General features: G+C 43.4%; 1 protein-coding gene across 1 annotated transcript; it reads left to right on the forward strand.

Moving 5' to 3' along the window:
* Nucleotides 1-8,944: 8,944 nt before the first annotated feature.
* LOC122050687 lies at nt 8,945-15,249 on the forward strand. Its single transcript, XM_042611578.1, has 6 exons — nt 8,945-9,178; nt 11,521-11,718; nt 11,846-11,920; nt 12,448-12,594; nt 13,508-13,661; nt 13,996-15,249. The coding sequence occupies exons 1-6, from the start codon at nt 9,095-9,097 to the stop codon at nt 14,850-14,852; spliced, it is 1,515 nt and encodes a 504-aa protein (XP_042467512.1). The 5' UTR covers nt 8,945-9,094; the 3' UTR covers nt 14,853-15,249.
* Nucleotides 15,250-19,374: the final 4,125 nt, after the last annotated feature.

Genomic DNA, 19,374 nt, shown 5'->3' on the forward strand with positions numbered 1-19,374 from the left:
TCAATCTTGACCTAAGGTTGCATCAACAATCTTCCCAAGTCAAACATCAAAATACAACTCGAGTCAAGTCAACTCGAGTCAAGTCAACTCGAGTCGGGTCAACCAGGTCAACCTTGACCTAAGGTTGTACCAACAATTTATGCGTTGACCGTCTTGATTTTGACCTTCATTGACCTCCACCGTGACAACGGGGTGGGGTCCTTCATCATCACCGCATCACAAACCTCCCCCTCAAGTCTAGTTGAAGGAGGCTATAAGTCAGACTGACTGGACAATTTGTCAGAATAGATTTCCTCTCGATCGACCTTCTATACTTTGCGGTTTATGATCGGGATGCGACCGTTCATTGCCGATCGACCTGTTGAAGCTTGTTGCTCGATCGCGTGTATGTTCCCTAGATCCGGTCGGCATGACGAAGGTTTGCACTTGTGAAATATTTCCTTAGGATGTCTTGGGTGAGCGCGAGCCAGGCTGACGTCACCTAGATTTATGGGAAATCGTACAAATCTCTATGGATTAAGGCTGAATGCGCTCCCATGCTGTCATTAAATGCAGACCTGTGGTGATACGCCATGTGTCTTGCCCTTGCCGTCACATGCCTGACGTGACAGGTTATCGATGTGATATTTGGCGGTTTAAATTCAACGGTGAGATCTTAGCCTGGGTTTCTACGACCTAGATCGGACGGCTCCGGTCGGCCGACCCCCCAGGCTTATAAGCCCATGCGTGTCGCCGCCTTTGCACACTTCGTCTTCGTGCTCCTCGATGCCAAGCTCTTTGCGCTCCGACGATCTTTCTCTTCCACTGTTCTCCGGCGCTTTTTGTTCCCTCATTGTTTCACCGGCGACCCATTTTTAGTAAGCTCCCTCCGTCGACCTTTTGCTTTCGCATCTTCCGGCTTCTGTGTTTCTTCGTCTATCTTTTTCGGAGTCTCAGTGTTTTGTCGACCATTCCACCACCTTATTCCCTGGTTTTCCTTGTTTTGCAATGGCGAGTTCCTCACAGCCTTCCGTTGGCATCCCTGGGCTCTGGTACACTTCTATCGAGTCTCGGTTTAACACCAGCGACGCTGAGAGTTTGACAACCGCTTTTGAGCTTCCTCTCGAATACGAACTTATTCTTCCTTCGCCTTCCGATCGGCCAAACTCTCCGTCGCCCAACTGTATCACCTTCTTTCGGGATCTGTTTATCGTCGATATGCGGTTCCCTATCCATCCTTTCTTCCCTGTTGTTTGTAAATATTTCTATATCTCCCTCCACCAACTAGTGTCGAACTCCTTTCGGCTACTGTGCAGGGTCGTCGTTCTCTTCTACCTGCATGACATTCCCCTTACTCCCCGGGTCTTCCACTATTTTTACTATCCAAAATGATCCGAGGTGGGGAATTTTGTTTTCCAAGCCCAAGTGGGCTTGGTTTTTTTCGACAAAATGTCGTCCTCCAATAAGTATTGGAGAGAATATTTCTTTTTTCTGCGCCTTCCCGAGCAGCCAGACTTCCCGACCCACTCCCAGCTCAAAGTGGCGTCTTAGCCTTCATTGAAGAAGTACAAGAGCCGATCGGACTAGCTCAACACAGCTTCGATGTTGGCCTGCTAGAAATACAACATCCGCAAGCTGTTGCTAGAGGGTGTCCTGTATATCTTCAGCTTGAGTCCGATCCGTACCCGGCTGCTGACTAGCCTAGGTATGCAATCACTTATAATCCTTTCGTTGATTCCAACTAATTTTTCTTCTTTTCGTGTAGCCGAAGTCATGCCGCGCGCACGTCTAGCCGACAAGTCGAAGCTCAAGGATGCCACGATCAACGCGGCCACTGTTGAAGAACTGGGGAGCCGAGGCCTACAGCCGATCAACTTGCAAGAGGAGCCGCAGAACGAGAGCGAGGCAGCTCCCGCTCAGGCAAGTGTCAGAGTGATCGGTGGCTCCCATCATTCTAAGCGGTAGCTAGTTGTCGAAGTTGAGGGGGCTTCGGGCTCAACCTCCTCAGTTGAGCCATTGATCAGGCGCAAGAGACGCCGGGTGGAGCCTTCGTCGCGCTTCGCCACTTCTGGGGTACGCTTCGCCGAACAGGTGGAGGCGTCGACCACCGCTTCTGTCCAAGAGCCTCATGCCTCTAAGTCGTCGGATCGGACACCCTCCCTGTCTGGTCTGCCTTAGGGGACAGTCTGCGCGCCACCGGTGACCTTCCTGTCACCAAAGTCGAAGATTAAGAAGTCGGGCACCCGACCGACCTCTTCATCATAGCTGTTCGGGAGGGCCGCGTCTGCATAGTCGACCCCGAGTGGCAAAAGCCATATTAAGACGATTTTGCACCTCCCGACCAAGGAGTGGCGCGAATCTAGCGCCGAGTCTCAAGCTCCAGAGCGCTAGATTATCATCCAGGGGTCGCTCACTAAGATATGGGAGGATTCTCGGGCCCGTGCGACGATGATGCCTCCGAGGGCACTCGCAGATAGCTATAGCTAGATGTCTACTGGGGTAAGTTTTACCTATACATTTGCATAGTTCACTTTCGATCAGTGCTTATATTTGCTTTGTTTGCAGTACTGGGTGGAGAACCTGACCATGTGCCAAAGGCTTGCTTTTTTGGAGGAGGAAGTGAAGCAACTGAAGGCATCGAGTGACCAATCCTCCGTCGCTCAGGAACAAACAGACGTCGAGGTGGCCAAGCTGCGGGCCGCTCTAGAGAAGAGCAACAAATTGCTCGAGGCTGAACGAGCCAAGAGCGCCGGGCAGGCTACGATGCTAGAGAGGCTCAATAAACAGGTTGTCACCTTCGATAATAAAATTGAGTTGGCCAATGCGCGGAAGAATCGGGCCATCGCCGACCTCGACGAGAAGAATAAGGAAGCCCCGGGCCCTTGCCCAAAAGCTTAAGGAAGCTGAAGACTTCCTGGTCGCCGAGCGGCACACCCGGTCGGTCGAAGAAACAACCCTTAACGACCAACTCGCCTTTAAGGACACTGCGCTGGCCACCGCCAAGGATGAGTTGGAGGGCTCCCGAGCGACCTTGAAGACCTATCAAGATGCAGAGCATAGCCATTTTGAGGTATTGAAGAAGAATTACCTCCGCTTGGATGCTTTTAATGAGCAGGTCACCGATCGGGCTCTGCGCCTTTTTGATCTAGCCATCGATGGGACGATCGACCAGCTCAAGGAGGGTGGCCATCTACCGGCAGCTCTGACTAGTAGCGTCATCAGCCGAGATAATCTCAATGCCGCTCGACCTGACGATGTCTTGTACTATCTTGAGTGAGGCCGAGAGTTCTGTAAAATGTCAAAATTTTGAAGTCTTAATGAATGTTCATTCGTTCGGACGAGTTTTATCTCCTTGAATGTTTTTTCGACTCCCCTTTTCTGAGCATTGCCCGAACTCGTCGCCTGGTCACTCCGATCGTCCTTGATTAGTCTATCCCGCCGACCGATCCTTTTATTATTCGGAGTCCCCTTATTATTTTGTGAACCTCCGATCGGTCCTAGAGTATTTAGAAGAGTAGAGTCGAACGACCACCATATCTTGAAGACTTAAGCGTTTACATAGTCGACGCTTGTCCTTTCGCTGAGCTAGGGTTTTAAGGTCGTCGCTCGACCGTTAATGTGATCCCGGGTTTAAGGTCATCGCTCGACCATTGAGGGAGATTAGACGATCCTTGGGGTTTAAGGCCGCCGCTCGATCGTTATTGGAGACAAGAGTTTAAGGTTGCCGCTTGACCGTTGGTGGAGATACACGTTTAAGGTCACCGCTCGACCGTTGATGGAGACAGGCGTTTAAAGTCGCTGCTCGACCATTGATAGAGACGAGAGTTTAAGGTCGCCGCTCGACTGTTGATGGAGACAAGTGTTTAAGGTCGCCGCTCGATCGTTGTTGGAGACAAGAGTTTAAGGTCGTTGCTCGACCATTGGTGGATACACGCATTTAAGGTCGCCGCTCGACCGTTGATGGAGACACGCGTTTAAGGTCACCACTCGACCGTTGGAGGAGACAAGAGTTTAAGGTCGCCGCTCGATCGTTGATGAAACAAGCATTTAAGGTCGTCACTCGACCGTTGTTGGTGACATATGTTTAAGGTCGCCGCTCGATCGTTGATGTAAACTCAATGCAGACCCAGATTTAAGGTCACTGCTCGACCATTGTCAAACACTCGGGTTTAAGATCGCCGCTCGACCGTTGATATGAACTTGGGTTTAAGGTCGCCGCTTGATTGTTGATATGAACTTGGGTTTAAGGTCGCCGCTTGACCGTTGATATGAACTCGGGTTTAAGGTCGCCGCTTGACCGTTGATATGAACTTGGGTTTAAGGTCGTTGCTCGACCGTTGATATGAACTCGAGTTTAAGGTCACCGCTCGACCGTTGAGGGATATGCACTTCAAGAGGCCTTCGCTTTTTATTCAAATTTTGCCCTACATTCGAGAGACATATAAAAAATACAAGGTACGGTATTCACTCGTGCACCTCTCATCCAACCCTGTAGGGTTGAAGATGATTCACACTCCATGGCCTTTCGATCTTCTTCCTCCAGATAGTAAGCGCCCAAACGGAGCTTCTGCATGACTTGAAAGACCCTGCTCATGGGGCCTCGAGTTTGGTGACGTCACCGACCGACTTCACTTTCTTCCAGATGAGATCACCGACTTGGAAGGACCTCGGGATCACTCTTTGGTTGTAGTTCTATTTCATTCGTTGTCGGTATGCCGTTAGCCGAACCGCTGCTTTTGCCCGCGTTTCGTCCACCAAGTCGAGCTCCATAAGCCTCCGTTCGGCGTTTCCTTTATCGTAGTGTTGCACCCAATTGGATTCCACTCTGACCTCCATGGGGACAACTGCTTCGCCGCCGTATACCAAATGGAAGGGGGGTTTTCAGTGATTGCGTTTAACTCCAGTCACGGGGTCTTCCAAGTGCTCCTAGCCTCGAACTTGACCATCTCCATATAGCATCGCCGAGCGGCCAGCTGATTACCCTTGACTTCTCCCACCCGGTCGTCCACTGGGAACTTCATTTTCTGGCAGTAAATAGATACTACCGTCCGGCACTCGTTGAGGGCCAGTCGGCCCAGGATGACATTGTAGGCCGACGGCGCGTCCACCATAATGAAGTTGGTGGTCCTGGTTCTCCTCAGTGGCTCTTCTTCGAGCGAGATGGCCATGCGGGCTTGTCCGAGCGGCAATACTTTGTTCCCTATGAAGCTGTACAATGGGGTCGTCATGGGCAACAACTCGCTTCGATCAATTTGTAATTGATCGAACGCCTTTTTGAAAATAATGTTCACTGAACTCCCTGTATCAACAAACATTCAGTGAATTGTGTAGTTAGCGATTACCGTTTGGATGATTAATGCATCATCGTGAGAGAGTTCCACTCCCTCTAAGTCGTTGGGGACAAAGTTGATATGGGGTCCTTTGGCATTTTCCTTGCTGCATCCTACATCATGGATCTCCAACCACTGAGCGTACGACTTCTTGGCTCTGTTGGAGTCGCCGTCGGTCGGTCCTCTAGCTATCATGTCTATCTCTTCTCGGGAAACATTATTCCTATTTTCCTTTTCTTGAGCGGATGGTCTATTTCGCTCGGCCGAGGCTCGGGAGGGATCGATATCATCCCTCCGCCGATGTTGGTGATAGCATTTGGGCACCCTTCTGTCGTCCTCTCGCTCATCCATAGAGCGATGTCTATGTCGTCGATCAGGAGAAGGTGATCGGCGGTAGTATCCGCTTGGGGCCTGTCGGCTGACGATTGGTGTCAGTTCGCGGTAATCCCACATATTGTGAGTCGCCGACTGGTGGAACGAACAAAACATCGACGTCCATACCTTGCCCTTCGACCCCTTCAGTCGACCAGACGCCACATGCTGCACGACATGTGTCCTTGTCTCCTGGTGCGGCCGTGCTCCTTTAGCCCTCGGCCCCTTGGGCGGCTGATGGCTGCTTGACGGTCGGTGCTTGGTCGGTGCCGAATGTTCGATCGACACCTCTTTCCTTCTGGTCGCTTGGGCTTCTTCCATATTTATATACTCGTTGGTCTTCTTGAGCATGTGGTCGAAGTCCCTGGGCGACTTTCTGATGAGCGACCGGAAGAAATCTCTCTCGGCGATTCTCTGAGTGAAGGCATTCATCATTATCTCGGACGAGACCGAGGGGATGTCCATGGCCACTTGGTTGAAGTGCTGGATGTACGCTAGGAGCGCTTCCTTGGGCCCTTGTTTCAGGGTAAAGAGGTCGACACTCGTCTTCTGGTAGTGTCGGCTGCTGGCGAAATGGTGCTGGAAAGCGGCTCGGAAATCTTTGAAGCTCCGTATTGAACCGTTCGGCAATCTTCGGAACCAGCATTGCGCCGATCCGGAGAGCGTAGTGAGAAAGACTCTGCACTTCACTCCGTCTGTATACTGGTGCAGCGTGGCCTCATTGTCGAACCAATACAGGTGATCGTCTGGATCGGTCGATCCGTTGTACGTCTCGATCGTAAGCGGGGTGTAGTGTCGGGGCAGAGGGTCTTGTAAGATCTCCTCTGAGAATTGCCAATTGATCCGTTCGGGAGACGTGTTGCTTCGGGGCGCCTTGCCTTTTCGTGCATCCCGAACGGAAGCATCATCCGAAGACGATCACCGTTCTTGATGCACCTCAGCTATTTCTGAAGGGGTCTGAAATAAGGCGCGATGGAAGGGGATCAGCGCGGGCGATGCTTCCCCCTGTGTACCGGTCGGCCTTCTGTTCTTCCCCCATACAGAGAGTTGCTCCGCTTGGTCTTCTTGTCCTACTCGCCTGTCGGCTGCCGATGTTGCAGGCTGTGGCGCTAGCCGATCGACCAACGCTTATTGTTGTTGTTGCTCGATCATTTTTGCTGCTCGGGCTTGAATGAGCATCTCAAGCTCCTCCTGAGTGAGCGTCACGGTGGTGAGTCGTCCAACGCCCTCCATCTTCTCGGCTCGGATGTTGGTGACGTTCCCACAGACGGCGCCAAATATAATCCTATCCGAAAGTCGAAGAGACGGAAAGCTGGGGATGTGGTGCTCATGCTAACCTCCCGTGGATTCCACACGGACCTGGAACACAGACCACGTCAGTCCCGAGCTAGGGAAGGGGTCCCTGACATTGACCCTCCGATGCTCAAGTCAGTCACCAGCGATGAAGTGGAAAGCAAAGCAACAAGAACTGTAGCATAAACAATGAATATCGCGTGTATTGCGTACCTCTGCTGATGCTTGGACCCCCTTTATATAAAGCTCTGGTAGTGTGCGTACATGCTTCCCTTAGATGAACACGCTTCTCAAAGTTTTCCTTGAAAAAACTTGTAAGTAAAGTGTCCTTAACATAGTACCTTAACGAGCCAAGAGATATAGTGGAAGCTTCCGCCGTACGATCTTCTGGCGGCCCATGCCCAGTGTCGGTGGCACCAGCTCCTAAAAGGATATCACTGGATATCAGAAATGTACTGCTAGGCCGAACGGGTTGGCCGCTCGGTTGAAATTCCGCCACCCTGGTGCCCTGTCTGGCCGACCAGAACCTAGCTGTTCCTCCGTGTGTGTCTGCTCGACCGAAGGTCCATTGTGTTATTGTCGAAGCCTGTTGCCGGGCCGAGCGGGGAAGCTGCTCGGTCGAAGTCTGTTGCTAGGCTGAGCGGAGCAGCCGCTCGATCAAAGTTGAACTTTGCATCTCTGTTGTCTAGTCGAACGGGGTAGCCACTCGACTCGGTTTCTGCACATTGTCTCCCTTGAATGTCGGTTATTTGATTGCTCCTCGTGTTGAAGACAATGTCAGATCGGAACTTTCTCCCCGATCGGGGCATACTTCATCCGACCGATCGATATCATTTATACATTGACCGTCCTGATTTTAACCTCTATTGACTTCCATCGTGATAACAGGATAAGCCTCTTCATCATCACCGGATCTGTAATTAATTTTTTTTCTCCAATTAAATTTATATTTTTTTTTAACTTAAATTTAAATATTAATATTTTCATATTATTCAACCTCATTAAATTTATTTGCACTCGCTGATATCTTTATCTTGGGCGTCTATCTTACCTGTAATTATGTTGGGACCTTACCTGTAATTATGTTGGGACCTTACCACTTGGTGTGAATGATGACTTATTATTAGTGTCATAAATTAGATTAATTGTAATTTCTCTCTCTAAATAATACTATAAATATTGTCAATACAGCAAGACCATTCCATTCCTCCCATTTGCTCGGATCCGTATTCACCGCCGCCGCCGCGGTGAAACCCTCTCCCAGCCTCCGCCGACGCATCCTCTCTCCGGTGGCGTCTCTCCACTGGAGCCTCGATCAAAGATAGTTGGATTTCCCTCCCCGTGCCGACCGAGAACCGAGCCCCCGAGGATGTGGCTCCTGATCGGACCGCATCGCCCCTCTCACCGAACCTCGCTACCGCCGCACCTTTCTCGCCGGGCCCGAACTAGGGTTCCACGCAGGCGTTCCCGTCGTCCGGCCGACGAGAAAGACACCGCGTGATTTATCTGCGTAGCCCATTTATATTTTATAGGTGTAGTTTCAAAAAATAAAGTTAAGGTACTTTTTAATTAAAAAATAAGCGCTTGAGACGAGAAGATGGATCTGCCCACTTTATTTATTTATTTTAACTCGGAAAATTTTTTTTAGTAAAATGTAGTTCTCATGCAATAAAAAAAGGGGAAAAATGATTTCTTTTCCTTTTTAAACAATTATTTATTCTTAGGCCTCCGATCTTACGGTCACGATTCATCCCCTTTTACGGCTTTACCTGCCGCTTCAAACAATTAATGAATATTTTCAAAGCATAATAATGTTTAGCAGTTCGTCTTAATCCAAACCAGCTCGGCCATAGAGACAGAGAGAGAGCCAAGAAAAGATACAAAAATAATTGGACCGTCCGATCTGATCCTTCCGGCATCCGAGACGCCAGCAATGCCTGCGGGCGCGAATCTCCAGGAACCGCATTTTCAAGTATTTGGTCTCAGTGGACCGAGCAGATTGTGGAGGCGGAGGTTGAGGGAAGAGGAGAACGGAGGAAAAGGGGGACGCGCGAGACGAAGTCTGGGAGGAGTCTTCCAGCTAGCTAGCTAGCTTTAATATTGGCCAGCGGATACCGGAGATGTCGACGGAGACGAGCCCCGAGTGGCTGCCCGATGGGTGGACGGCGGTGGCGAAGACCACCCGGAGCGGCGCGACGCTTTGGGTAAATCCAAGCGATCTTCTTTCTCGATTCTCCACTTTCTTTGCGCATTGTTCTTTTGTTCGTGTAAAAAATTGTTTCTTGCAGGGGGTTTAAGGTTGTGATGTTAGATTCAGTAGCCGTGCATGCTTAACCGCTTTACCTTTGTTCATGTTGTTAGTATTGTAGTGTTGTTTATCGCCACTTTGTGATTGTTTGGGATTTGTTGAGGAAAAGACTGGAATCGAGAAATTCTGGTGAAATTTTGTGATTTGGTGTTTTTTAAAATTCTGTCTGTGTTTGGGAATAGATGAGAATTGAAAAAGGTGTGCTTTGATTCTCACTTATCTAGTGTTTGTTTTGCCCACTAGTCCTGCCAAACGAGTAAGTTTAGCCACGAGTATTTTGGCTGCCGAGAAGTCTGTAGGAGATTGAGTAGTGAGCTTTTTGAGATGATGTATTAGTCATCAGATGACTGTGTTGAAGGCTTTGCAATAGAAGATAAAACAAGTTAATGAAGGATTTATGCACGGGTTAACTAGCAATATACTTTTAACGTCGTCAAAGGGTTTTTTTTTCCTTGTCCCCATCGCACAATCAAGTCAAGCCACTAAAGTGGAAATAACCAGTTAGTTAAATCAAATTGAAGTGCAACAGAAAAATTTGTTGTGAAAAATTAGCAATTCTTTTTATAGTTGATTTCTCTAATATTTCATCTCGGAGTTGATAGAAATTGTGGAAACCTAAGCCGCATGAATTCTAAGATGTTGTATGAATTCAAAACAAGAAATACACAATAACATGAATCTTTGTTTCAACAATTAACATGGCATAACAAAGTAAAACATAAACTGAACTTGATTGAAGAGCCATTATTCCTTGTCCTGTTCCAAGAATCCCTGTGGAAGAAGAAGCAGCGGAAGCAAAGCGAAGAGATCTTCCAAGGGGCTTAGGGTTGATGACGCATAATTTTCTTCGTCAATGGGGACGAAGAGATTTCTCAAAAAGATGATACCGTAAACCCTTGGGACCTCCCCTTATATAGGCAACCAATCCGTTATAAGCTCATAGATATAACGGATTAGGCTTAAGGGTTCTACACATTAATCCCATATCCAATAATCCGAAATCCAATAACCTTAAGTTAGATCACTTAAATGGGTTCGGTTCCCTTCATATGCACAACTTATAATTAGCCCACTAATTAGAGATAATAACCAACAGGAGTCTCTTGATACTATTTATAACATTTAGGTTCGTTTAAAGTTGAGTGGTTTAGTAATACAGAAGCTAGATAAATAAAATAGCTCTGTTCTCTTGTGTTAGCAGTGGCTAGACCAGCCATAGCATTATAACTATATTTGTGCATATAAAGGGGGTTCCTTTGGATTACTACATGTGTAGTTTGAATTAAAAATCTACAAAAGAAGGTCTCTAGAAATTTTGGACTCCCATCTAGTCTACTTTCTTAATTGACTAATTGTATAGTTATGCAATGCTTTCTTTTTCAGTATGAACTACTTTGGTTGTTTAAGATGTTACGTAAAGGCTTGATGATGACATAATGTCTCTATATACTTTTTAAGACCTTGGTTTGAATGGTTAGCATTTAGTCGCCATAATACTCTAAACAAATATAGTTTACATTTATCACATCACGGATAATGAAATGCAAATAGGATAGTCAGCGTGGGAAAAAAAACAAACCTTGGAAAACAATGTGCAAAGTCATGAAACAGGATAATACGGTATTTTTTATCCATGCTTTCAATTTTCTTGATTTTTAGGATTTTTATTAAAAGGCAACATAAGTAAACCAATTGTCTTCTCATATGTTTTGCTTCCTTGTGTATCAAGTTGATTTGAACACGACAAATTAGCTTGATCAAGGTCAGATTAAGGATTTGCCTAATATGTAGCACTTATATTCTCTAAGTTGTTTGCATATATATTTCAGAATCATAATAGCAGCTTGTATGCCATAAAGAATGCGGTGAAGTCCTACATATGCGCTTTGATTCTTGGGTTCTTCATTTATCCCTTGCTTGACACTATGATTGATATCCGACATCCCTAATCATCATGTGTAATTTTTTCGATTATGGCTGTGTTAGACATTGAAGATGCTATTATTGATCAATTTCCATACAATTATCGTTCTATGAGGAATTTAAGATTAAGAGTCATCATGTAGGGAACTAAGGTATAGATTAATTTAGTTGGCTATATATACATTGAGAGTCTGAGACCAACGAATCTAATTTTGTTTCATATTTGATCTTGGTGAACATTGTTGTATAACATTGATTAATTTTGTAATTGAGAAAAATACTATAACTCAACTGTAGTCCTCTGTTTTTCTTCAGTTCGTCCATGATCCCTCTACCGGTTCTGGATTTTATTCCAAGGAAGAAGTACTTAAACATTTACAAGAGGGAAAAATTTCCAATCACACAGCCATTCAGACAAGAAGTGCCATTACGAGATCTATGGAGAAGAAACTAAAGAAGTGTTTGTCCAATTCACTACAGAAAGAGAACAATATACCAGACTCCGTTGAACATGTTTGCTTTTGGATACCTCTTTTCCAATTCTCATCTGATCATTGTGGAATGAATGACTTATATAATCAGTAATTTCTCCAGCAAATATCCAGAAAATATGTTAATCTTTTTTTCATCTTATCAACAGGCGCATTCAGGCACGTTGCCTCCTGGTTGGATCAAAGAGAGCAGGCCTAGAAAGTATAGTGATAAAAAGGACCCGGTAAATAGCTACATAATTGTGTCTCTTAATTCTGTAGTTAGCTCTTCTAGCTAATTAGCCCAGTTTATTAAATGTGAGATGTTAATCTCTAGATATGATTTTTTTTTTTTAGTTCAAGCTTTTGGCATGATACCCCTTATTTGTAATCTTCTCCTTACAGTTACAATATTTTTGCATGTATTCCTGCTTCCTCCATTTCTTGGATATCGATTTTATCTGCTATTATCTAAAAATTTTCCTCTCTATCTTTGTTCTACAAAGATCTCAGACAAAAGCTCTCTATCTTTTGTGTATAGCATTACTATGAAATTGATGCACCAGTAAATAACATGCATGAAGCATGATCACCACACCCACTTCATGCTCTCATGAGTAGTTTCTCTAAATGTCAGTGGTTTTGCATAGATTGTTTTGACTTTCCATCTTGCTTTTACTTTATTACTATTGATCTTGCTAATTAGATTACAAATTAGCATCAATCTTACTGGATTTACCTTGTGGTTATTTTGTCCATTGAATTTCTACAGTTCTACATTGACCCAGTGAGTGGTTATGAATTCCGCTCTCTAAAGGATGCCTTTCGCTACATTGAAACTGGTGACATTGAGAGATGCTTATGCAAGCCAAAGAAAAGAAGGATCTCTGACCTCAACACCTGTGAGATGGAATCTCCTGTAAGCATTTCATTTCTGTTCATTTTGAAAGCTGTTATTGTTTTTGATATTCTATTTTTTCTTTAATCTATTTTTTCTTTAAGTAGGTGATTGCTTACGTGTTAGCAGTATGTTTTTTGTTTGATATATAATTAGAATGCCTTTTTGTCATATAGAATGTCAAAATTATTTTCTTGGTTTTTTAAGTTATGAGAAGAATTTTTCATTTGTGTCTGATTCTAGTCAGTAGTCATAACTAGGAGCTTGTATAAAAATTCTCTCCCCTTAAGATAATAAAACTGGGAGATGATATGGTTTCGATATCGTGCTGTGCCGATACAGTTTCGGAATTTTCTTATTTATATATAGTAATTATAAGATAAATATATTTATGGTGTATATAAAAATAAGTTGTATATTGATTTTGTATAAGTTTTCAATTATTGAATAATTTAATATTATTAGAAAAAAAATTAAAAATAGGTTTATTTAAATAAAATTGAAATATCACATATCCTTAGGAATTGTTTAAATTAATTAAATAAAATAATTAATTATCGGGAAAAGAAACCGCGACCGCGATTGATCGCCCGCAACTCCTCTGGCGCAGCCGAGACGAGGATGCCTCCTGTGCCGGTTTCGGCCACTAGCGGAACAGTAAAAATTGTCTGTGCCCGGCGGCACGGAACAACATTTCATTCTATGATGAAGACAAAATATAAAGAGTACTTCATCGGAAATTTACCTACTCATCTGAAATTCTGAGATAGTGGTCTACTACTCCACCTGTGTATTTGAACACAAATCATCTTGTTGGATACTATTCAGGTGAAGATTCATGTTTTGAAATAGTTTAGATCTATCACTGGATGGCTGATTTTGTTTTTGTAAAATCCATCTTAGACCCTTAGTCCATTTGAATTATGATTTGCAGCTTCATGAATCCAAAATAGTAGACTCGAAAGAGAATAAATCAGAGAAATGCCTATTCACTGGAGGGAAACACAACTTGGATGTGAAGATGGAGACCAACACCAATGAATTTCCAGGGGAGTCACAAGCACCTCTAGATCATGTCTGTGAAACAAGTAATTTCATCAACTCATCCACATAAATTACTACTCATGCTTTGAATTTATTAAACTTTGCTTTATACTTTCTACTGAAGGGGAGTCTTGACGCAACGGTAAAGTTGTTGCTTTGTGACCAAAAGGTCACGGGTTCGAATTCTGAAAACAGTCTCTTGCAAAAAAACAAGGTAAGGCTGCATATAATGGATCCTTCCCCGGGATCTTACATAGCAGGAGCTTTGTGCACCGGGCTGCCCTTTTCATACTTTCTACTAGACCAATCTTTCCTGGTGTGTCAAAGTGTAGGAAATAATCAGATAGGCCCTTTCTAATTCATGTTCTCACAATACAGATGCAAATTCTGGTTTCATGATGTCACCGGGCACTAAGCGGTTAGATTGGCACCATGAAAAAGAGATCACAATAGTTGGTAATTCCAATTCAATATGCCATGAAGATAAGGAATCTAGAATAGTGGAATCCGACAAACATAAAGCTATGGTGGCAGCAACAGAAACGCTATCAGCATTCAACAGCTCTTGTCTCTCTAAGTTGCAAAGTGTCACATTTGATGGACTTGTATCTGCAGAGCAGCTGAACAATGGTGATGACTATATACCTTGTCAACCAGATAAGATAACAAATGGGCTAGGCTTGCCAACCTCGGATGAAAATTTGTCGGCAAGTACAGAGGAAGAGAACTTGAATTTCAAGAAGCCTAAAAGGGCAAGAAATTATACATCAAGCAACACTCGTAGTATCAAAACAATCACAATGCCCCTTCGGTCATCTCCACGATTGGCTGCACTTCGAGCCGATACTGAAAGCAAATCCGAACTGGTAAAGAAGTGGAAGACAGAAGCAAAACCTCTTGATCTGCCACATGTGAATTCATTAAGTGAAAGTCATAATACAAGTGACATTCCATCAATATCATCTGACAACCCTGAAATTTTGAAGAAGACACATCCTTCTTTTGCAGAAGCTGCTCCACTGGCTGAATCAGGAATTAACATAGACAATCCAGTCTCAAAACTCACTTCGATCTTTGGAAATTCTTGGTCAGATCCATGCTTAGAATTTGCCTTTAAGACACTGATAGGGGATCTTCCAGCATTGGATAATACTTCAATATTCCATGACTGTTCTCAGCAACAACAGCAGCAGCAGCAACAACAAAGTAGTTCAGCTAGAAGTTTGAAAGACTAGGATTTGTTAGCACTACGTAGCGTCGGACAGCTTAGCCAAAATGAACATTTTGTGCAGCTGGAACCACCTAAGAATAACAGGTTGCCCTTCAGAGGCAACAAAATTTGCTTGGCAAAAACAACTTGCAGTCCCCAAAATCTTGAAGGAACTCCACTGGAGACTTTAACTGAACCCGTGAGTTATTGGAAAAGAAAGAAAGATGAAATTGTCTGTAACAATAATGTCTTTTGGATATTGTTTTAGAGTTTGAACCTATTCTTTTGCACTGCAGCATTCTGAGGAAGAGGATGATTTTGTATCTCTTAAATCACTCTTCCTGATGCTCCTCTTTTGGTACTATAATTGTAGTTTTGGTGTTTAAAACCAGATAAAAAGAACTTTTTTAGTTTATTAACAATTTAGTTATTTCATCTTTGTTTTTTTTGGTAAGATTGCGTGCCATCTTATGTTAATCGCCTATTATTCCCCCGAATAGTTCAAGGTTTTCACTTGTTGGATCCTTTTACAAGTGAAATTAATTTTAATAACTTAGATAATTTTTTAAATTATATAGTTTTATTTATTCAAACCAATCTAAAATCGTATAAAATTATCGATAAACATATCATTTATTTAATATTATTTTTATATTAATTCATATGAGACAATTTATTTTTAATGCGATGAACATCACCAATTATTATTTTTTATCTAATTACCTAGAAGTGAAATGAAATGGCATTACATGATATCAACCATATCATTAAATGAAATGACAACGAGCTCGAGAAAACTTCATTAAAAAAATAACTAATAGTTACCTAATCAGTAGTAAAATTTTAAAGGCCTCTAGTTAATGTAAATTTAAATCTAAAAACTGTTAGCAGGAGTTCAACCTTGTTACTTTTATTAGAAATGTAAAATAATTTTATGTCTAATGTCAATAAAAAAAATTTGTTTTTAAAAAATATCAATAATTATTTTGTCCAAAGTCGACGAAGATGGTGGAATATGACATTCTCTTTAATCCAATAAAGAGTTCTCACGATCTATAAAATAGGAAATGTCAGTACTGGATCGGGAAGGGATTTTAGTATTAACTTTCCAACACTCAAGTCAGTTTCTGAAGATGTGTAAAGCAGTAGAAACTATAGCATAAGTGTATAGAAATGAAGTTACGTATACCTCTCCATGTAGATGGGAACCCCTTTTATAGCGTCACTATAGTGTTCATGCACACATCCCAAAGTGTAGATACATTTTTCTAGGTGTCCTAAGAAAAGACAAGTCAAAAAGTGTCTCTGACATCATTCCTTAAGTAGCCATGCAATCTCTGATGTGACAGCTGTTGAAACCCCAAGGTTGTTTTGATGCGATCAACAAGTTAAGTTAGGTCCTGTGTGTTTTTAACCTTGTGTCTAAGTGTGCAGGAGCTTAGGAGCACAGGTAGTCAAGCGGAAGACGCAGCTAGCGAGAAGGACGACACGCGGTGCGTCCGAGGGACAAGGCGCTGCGGAAGAGTACACCGGCAGACGAGAAGGAAGCGTGCGGTGGTTCTGAGGGACGAGAAATCGGAGCAGAAGACTGCTCGGGGAGCATGAGACGCAGCTAGCCAGAAGGTCGGCACGGGGTGCGACCGAGGGACAAAGACTGCGGATGAGTACGCTGGCAGACGAGAAGGAAGCATGTGACGATTCCGAGGGACGAGAAGCTGGAGCGGAAGCCTGCTCGAGAAGATCGGAAGTTGAGTTCGGGTGAGCCGTATTCCGGATGGAAAAAATCACCCAAGCAAGCGGAGACGGAGCGAAAGACCTGAACCTAGGCGAACAACACTGGAACAGAAGGCCTGGACCAGAAAGTCAACTTGGTTGACTTAGTGGTCCGGGCGTTCGGATCTATTCCGGGCGCCCGGACCTTCCAAGCGCCCGGAACCATTCCGGAGTCCGGAGTCCGGAGTTGGCTTTTTGACCAGATCATGTCAAGCGCGATCCGTTGCGTTGGGGATAAAGTTTTATCCCCTCAGGGCGCCCGGAACCCCTTCGGGGCACCCCGACCAAGGCTATAAATATAGCCTTGGTCCAGAAGTTTTTCAACAACACAAGCAATTCAATTTCCAACACTTGTTAGCTTTCATTTAGAATTTAGCTTCTTTCTTTGTGCGCTTCATTGCTGTAAGAGGCTTCTCCGCCTGAAGGAGATAGTTAGTACGACACTTTCCTTGGATTAACAACCTCCCCGGTTGTAACCAAGTAAATCCCTGTGTGCCTCTTTCTTTTCTGTTTTATTTGTTTACTTCATTTATGCAAGTGTTTATTTGAAAAGTCGAGAAGGGTTTCGTTTCATTATTTTGCAGGGTATTCAACTCCCCTTCTAGCCGGCCCTAGCGGTCCAACAAGTGGTATCAGAGCAAAGACGCCTCAGGAGGACTAACCGCCGACTGAAGCAACGAGATGGCCAGAGCTAACATTTATCCACCAACTTTCGAGGGGGAGTTCGCATTTTAGAAGCGACGAATACAGGTATTTTTAAAAACAGATTTTGATTTAATGTTAATAATGAAACATGGTTATGAAGCACCGAAGAATACGAACGGAGAGGAAATCGAGAAACGCCTCTGGACTAAAAAGCAACGTGATGATTTTACATCAAATGGTAAGGCTGATTTCACCTTTTAAGCGTACTATCGGTTGAAGATCTCGACAAAATCGGTGACTATCAGAGTGTAAAAAAACTTTGGGAAATATTCTTAAAGCTTCATAAAGAACCCATAGAAGCCGCATCCAACTCCTCAATGGACACCCAGTCATCATCGGAGGAATCTAAAACTGAGGAAATCGCCGGAACAGCCTTAATAGTCGAGTACATACCAGAAGACGAAGTAAGTTCATCCTCAATGAACATCGAGAGCATCGATGATGGGGGAGTCTTTGGAAGAAAGTAACTCAACAGGGGGAGCATTAGCAGGCGACAAGATAAGTCAGGTACGTTCTCTACCACCTGACCAAATATTTAAATTTGTAAAGTTTTTAACTAAGGACTGTTACATGCTAGAAAAAGAAAAAAAAAGAATTGAAATTAATTCTAGATAAACCTTGTCTATTAGAAGAATTTTAAAAATTAGAATTAGAAAATGAAAAATTAAAATTAGAAAATGATAATATGAAAGTACAAGTAGATAACTTGAAAAATCATGCATTCTCATCTAATTTTAGAAAATTTAATCTCTAAATTGGTATTTTAGATATCACAAGGGACAAATTAGAAATGTTTCAAAGAAATATGTCCCTAAGAAATTCTTGGTTAATCCAGTTGGTCGGAACTTATATTGGGTTCCTAAGTCTTGATTAATCTAAATTTTAATCGAATTTAGCGCTTTCAGCGAGAAAATTAAACAGTGAGTTTCGTTATGAGACTTTGTCTAAGGAAGTAGTTGTTGCTCTAATAACTAAGAAGGCCTAATGCCTCGCCACGACCTGGAAGTCAAAATATTGAAATAAAATGTTTAGCTAACTTTTTGATAAAGCATTAAGGTTGAAATTTAATAATGCTTTAAAAAGTCTTTTAAACATTTTTTTACTTAGAAATTTTTTTCGTAAAACTTATACTTAGAAAAATAAGTTAAAAGTTCTTCTGAACTTAGAAATTTCCGCTTAAATTTTTACTTAGAAAAATTTCAAAAATATTTTTGCAAAATTTCCTAAGTCAGAATTTTTGAAAATTCTCTTACTTAGAGTTTTTACTTAGAAAGTTTTCTTATCTAAAGTTTTACTTAGAAATTTTTTAATTTAGAATATTTTTTCGTTGAAAATTATTACAAATTTTTTTTCAAAGTTTCAAAATTTTCCCTTAGAGTTTGTCTTTGAATCCCATTTTTTTTATGTGATCAAAGGGGGAGAAAGAAAAGTATAAGTCTAGGGGGAGGTAGACCAAAATTTTTTATCTTTTTGCACTTTATTACAAAATTAGTTAGTTTATTTTTATATCTATTTACCCTAGCTTAACTTGGGTTGCTCACATCAAAAAAGGAGAGATTGTTGGAACCCTAAGGTTGTTTTGGTATGATCAACAAGTTAAGTTAGGTCCTGTGTGTTTTTAACCTTGTGTCTAAGTGTGCAAGAGCTTAGGAGCATAGGTAGTCGAGCGGAAGACGCAGCTAGTGAGAAGGACGGCACGCGGTGCGTCTGAGGGACGAGGCGTTGCAGAAGAGTATACAGGCGGACGAGAAGGAAGCGTGTGGTGGTTCTGAGGGACAAGAAACCGGAGCAGAAGACTGCTCGGGGAGCAAGAGACGTAGCTAGCGAGAAGGTCGGCACGGGGTGCGACCGAGAGACGAAGAAGCACGCTGGCAGATGAGAAGGAAGCACGCGACGATTTCGAGAGACGAGAAGCCGGAGCAGAAGCCTGCTCGAGAAGACCGGAAGTTGGGTTCGGGTGAGCCCTATTTCGGATGGCAGAAATCACCCAAGGAAGCGGAGCCGAAGCGGAAGACCCGGACCGAGGCGAGCAGCACCGGAGCACAAGGCCCGGACCAGAAAGTGAACTT

The sequence above is a fragment of the Zingiber officinale genome, chromosome 1B (genome assembly GCF_018446385.1).
Source record: "Zingiber officinale cultivar Zhangliang chromosome 1B, Zo_v1.1, whole genome shotgun sequence".
In the NCBI taxonomy this organism is placed as follows: Eukaryota; Viridiplantae; Streptophyta; class Magnoliopsida; order Zingiberales; family Zingiberaceae; genus Zingiber; species Zingiber officinale.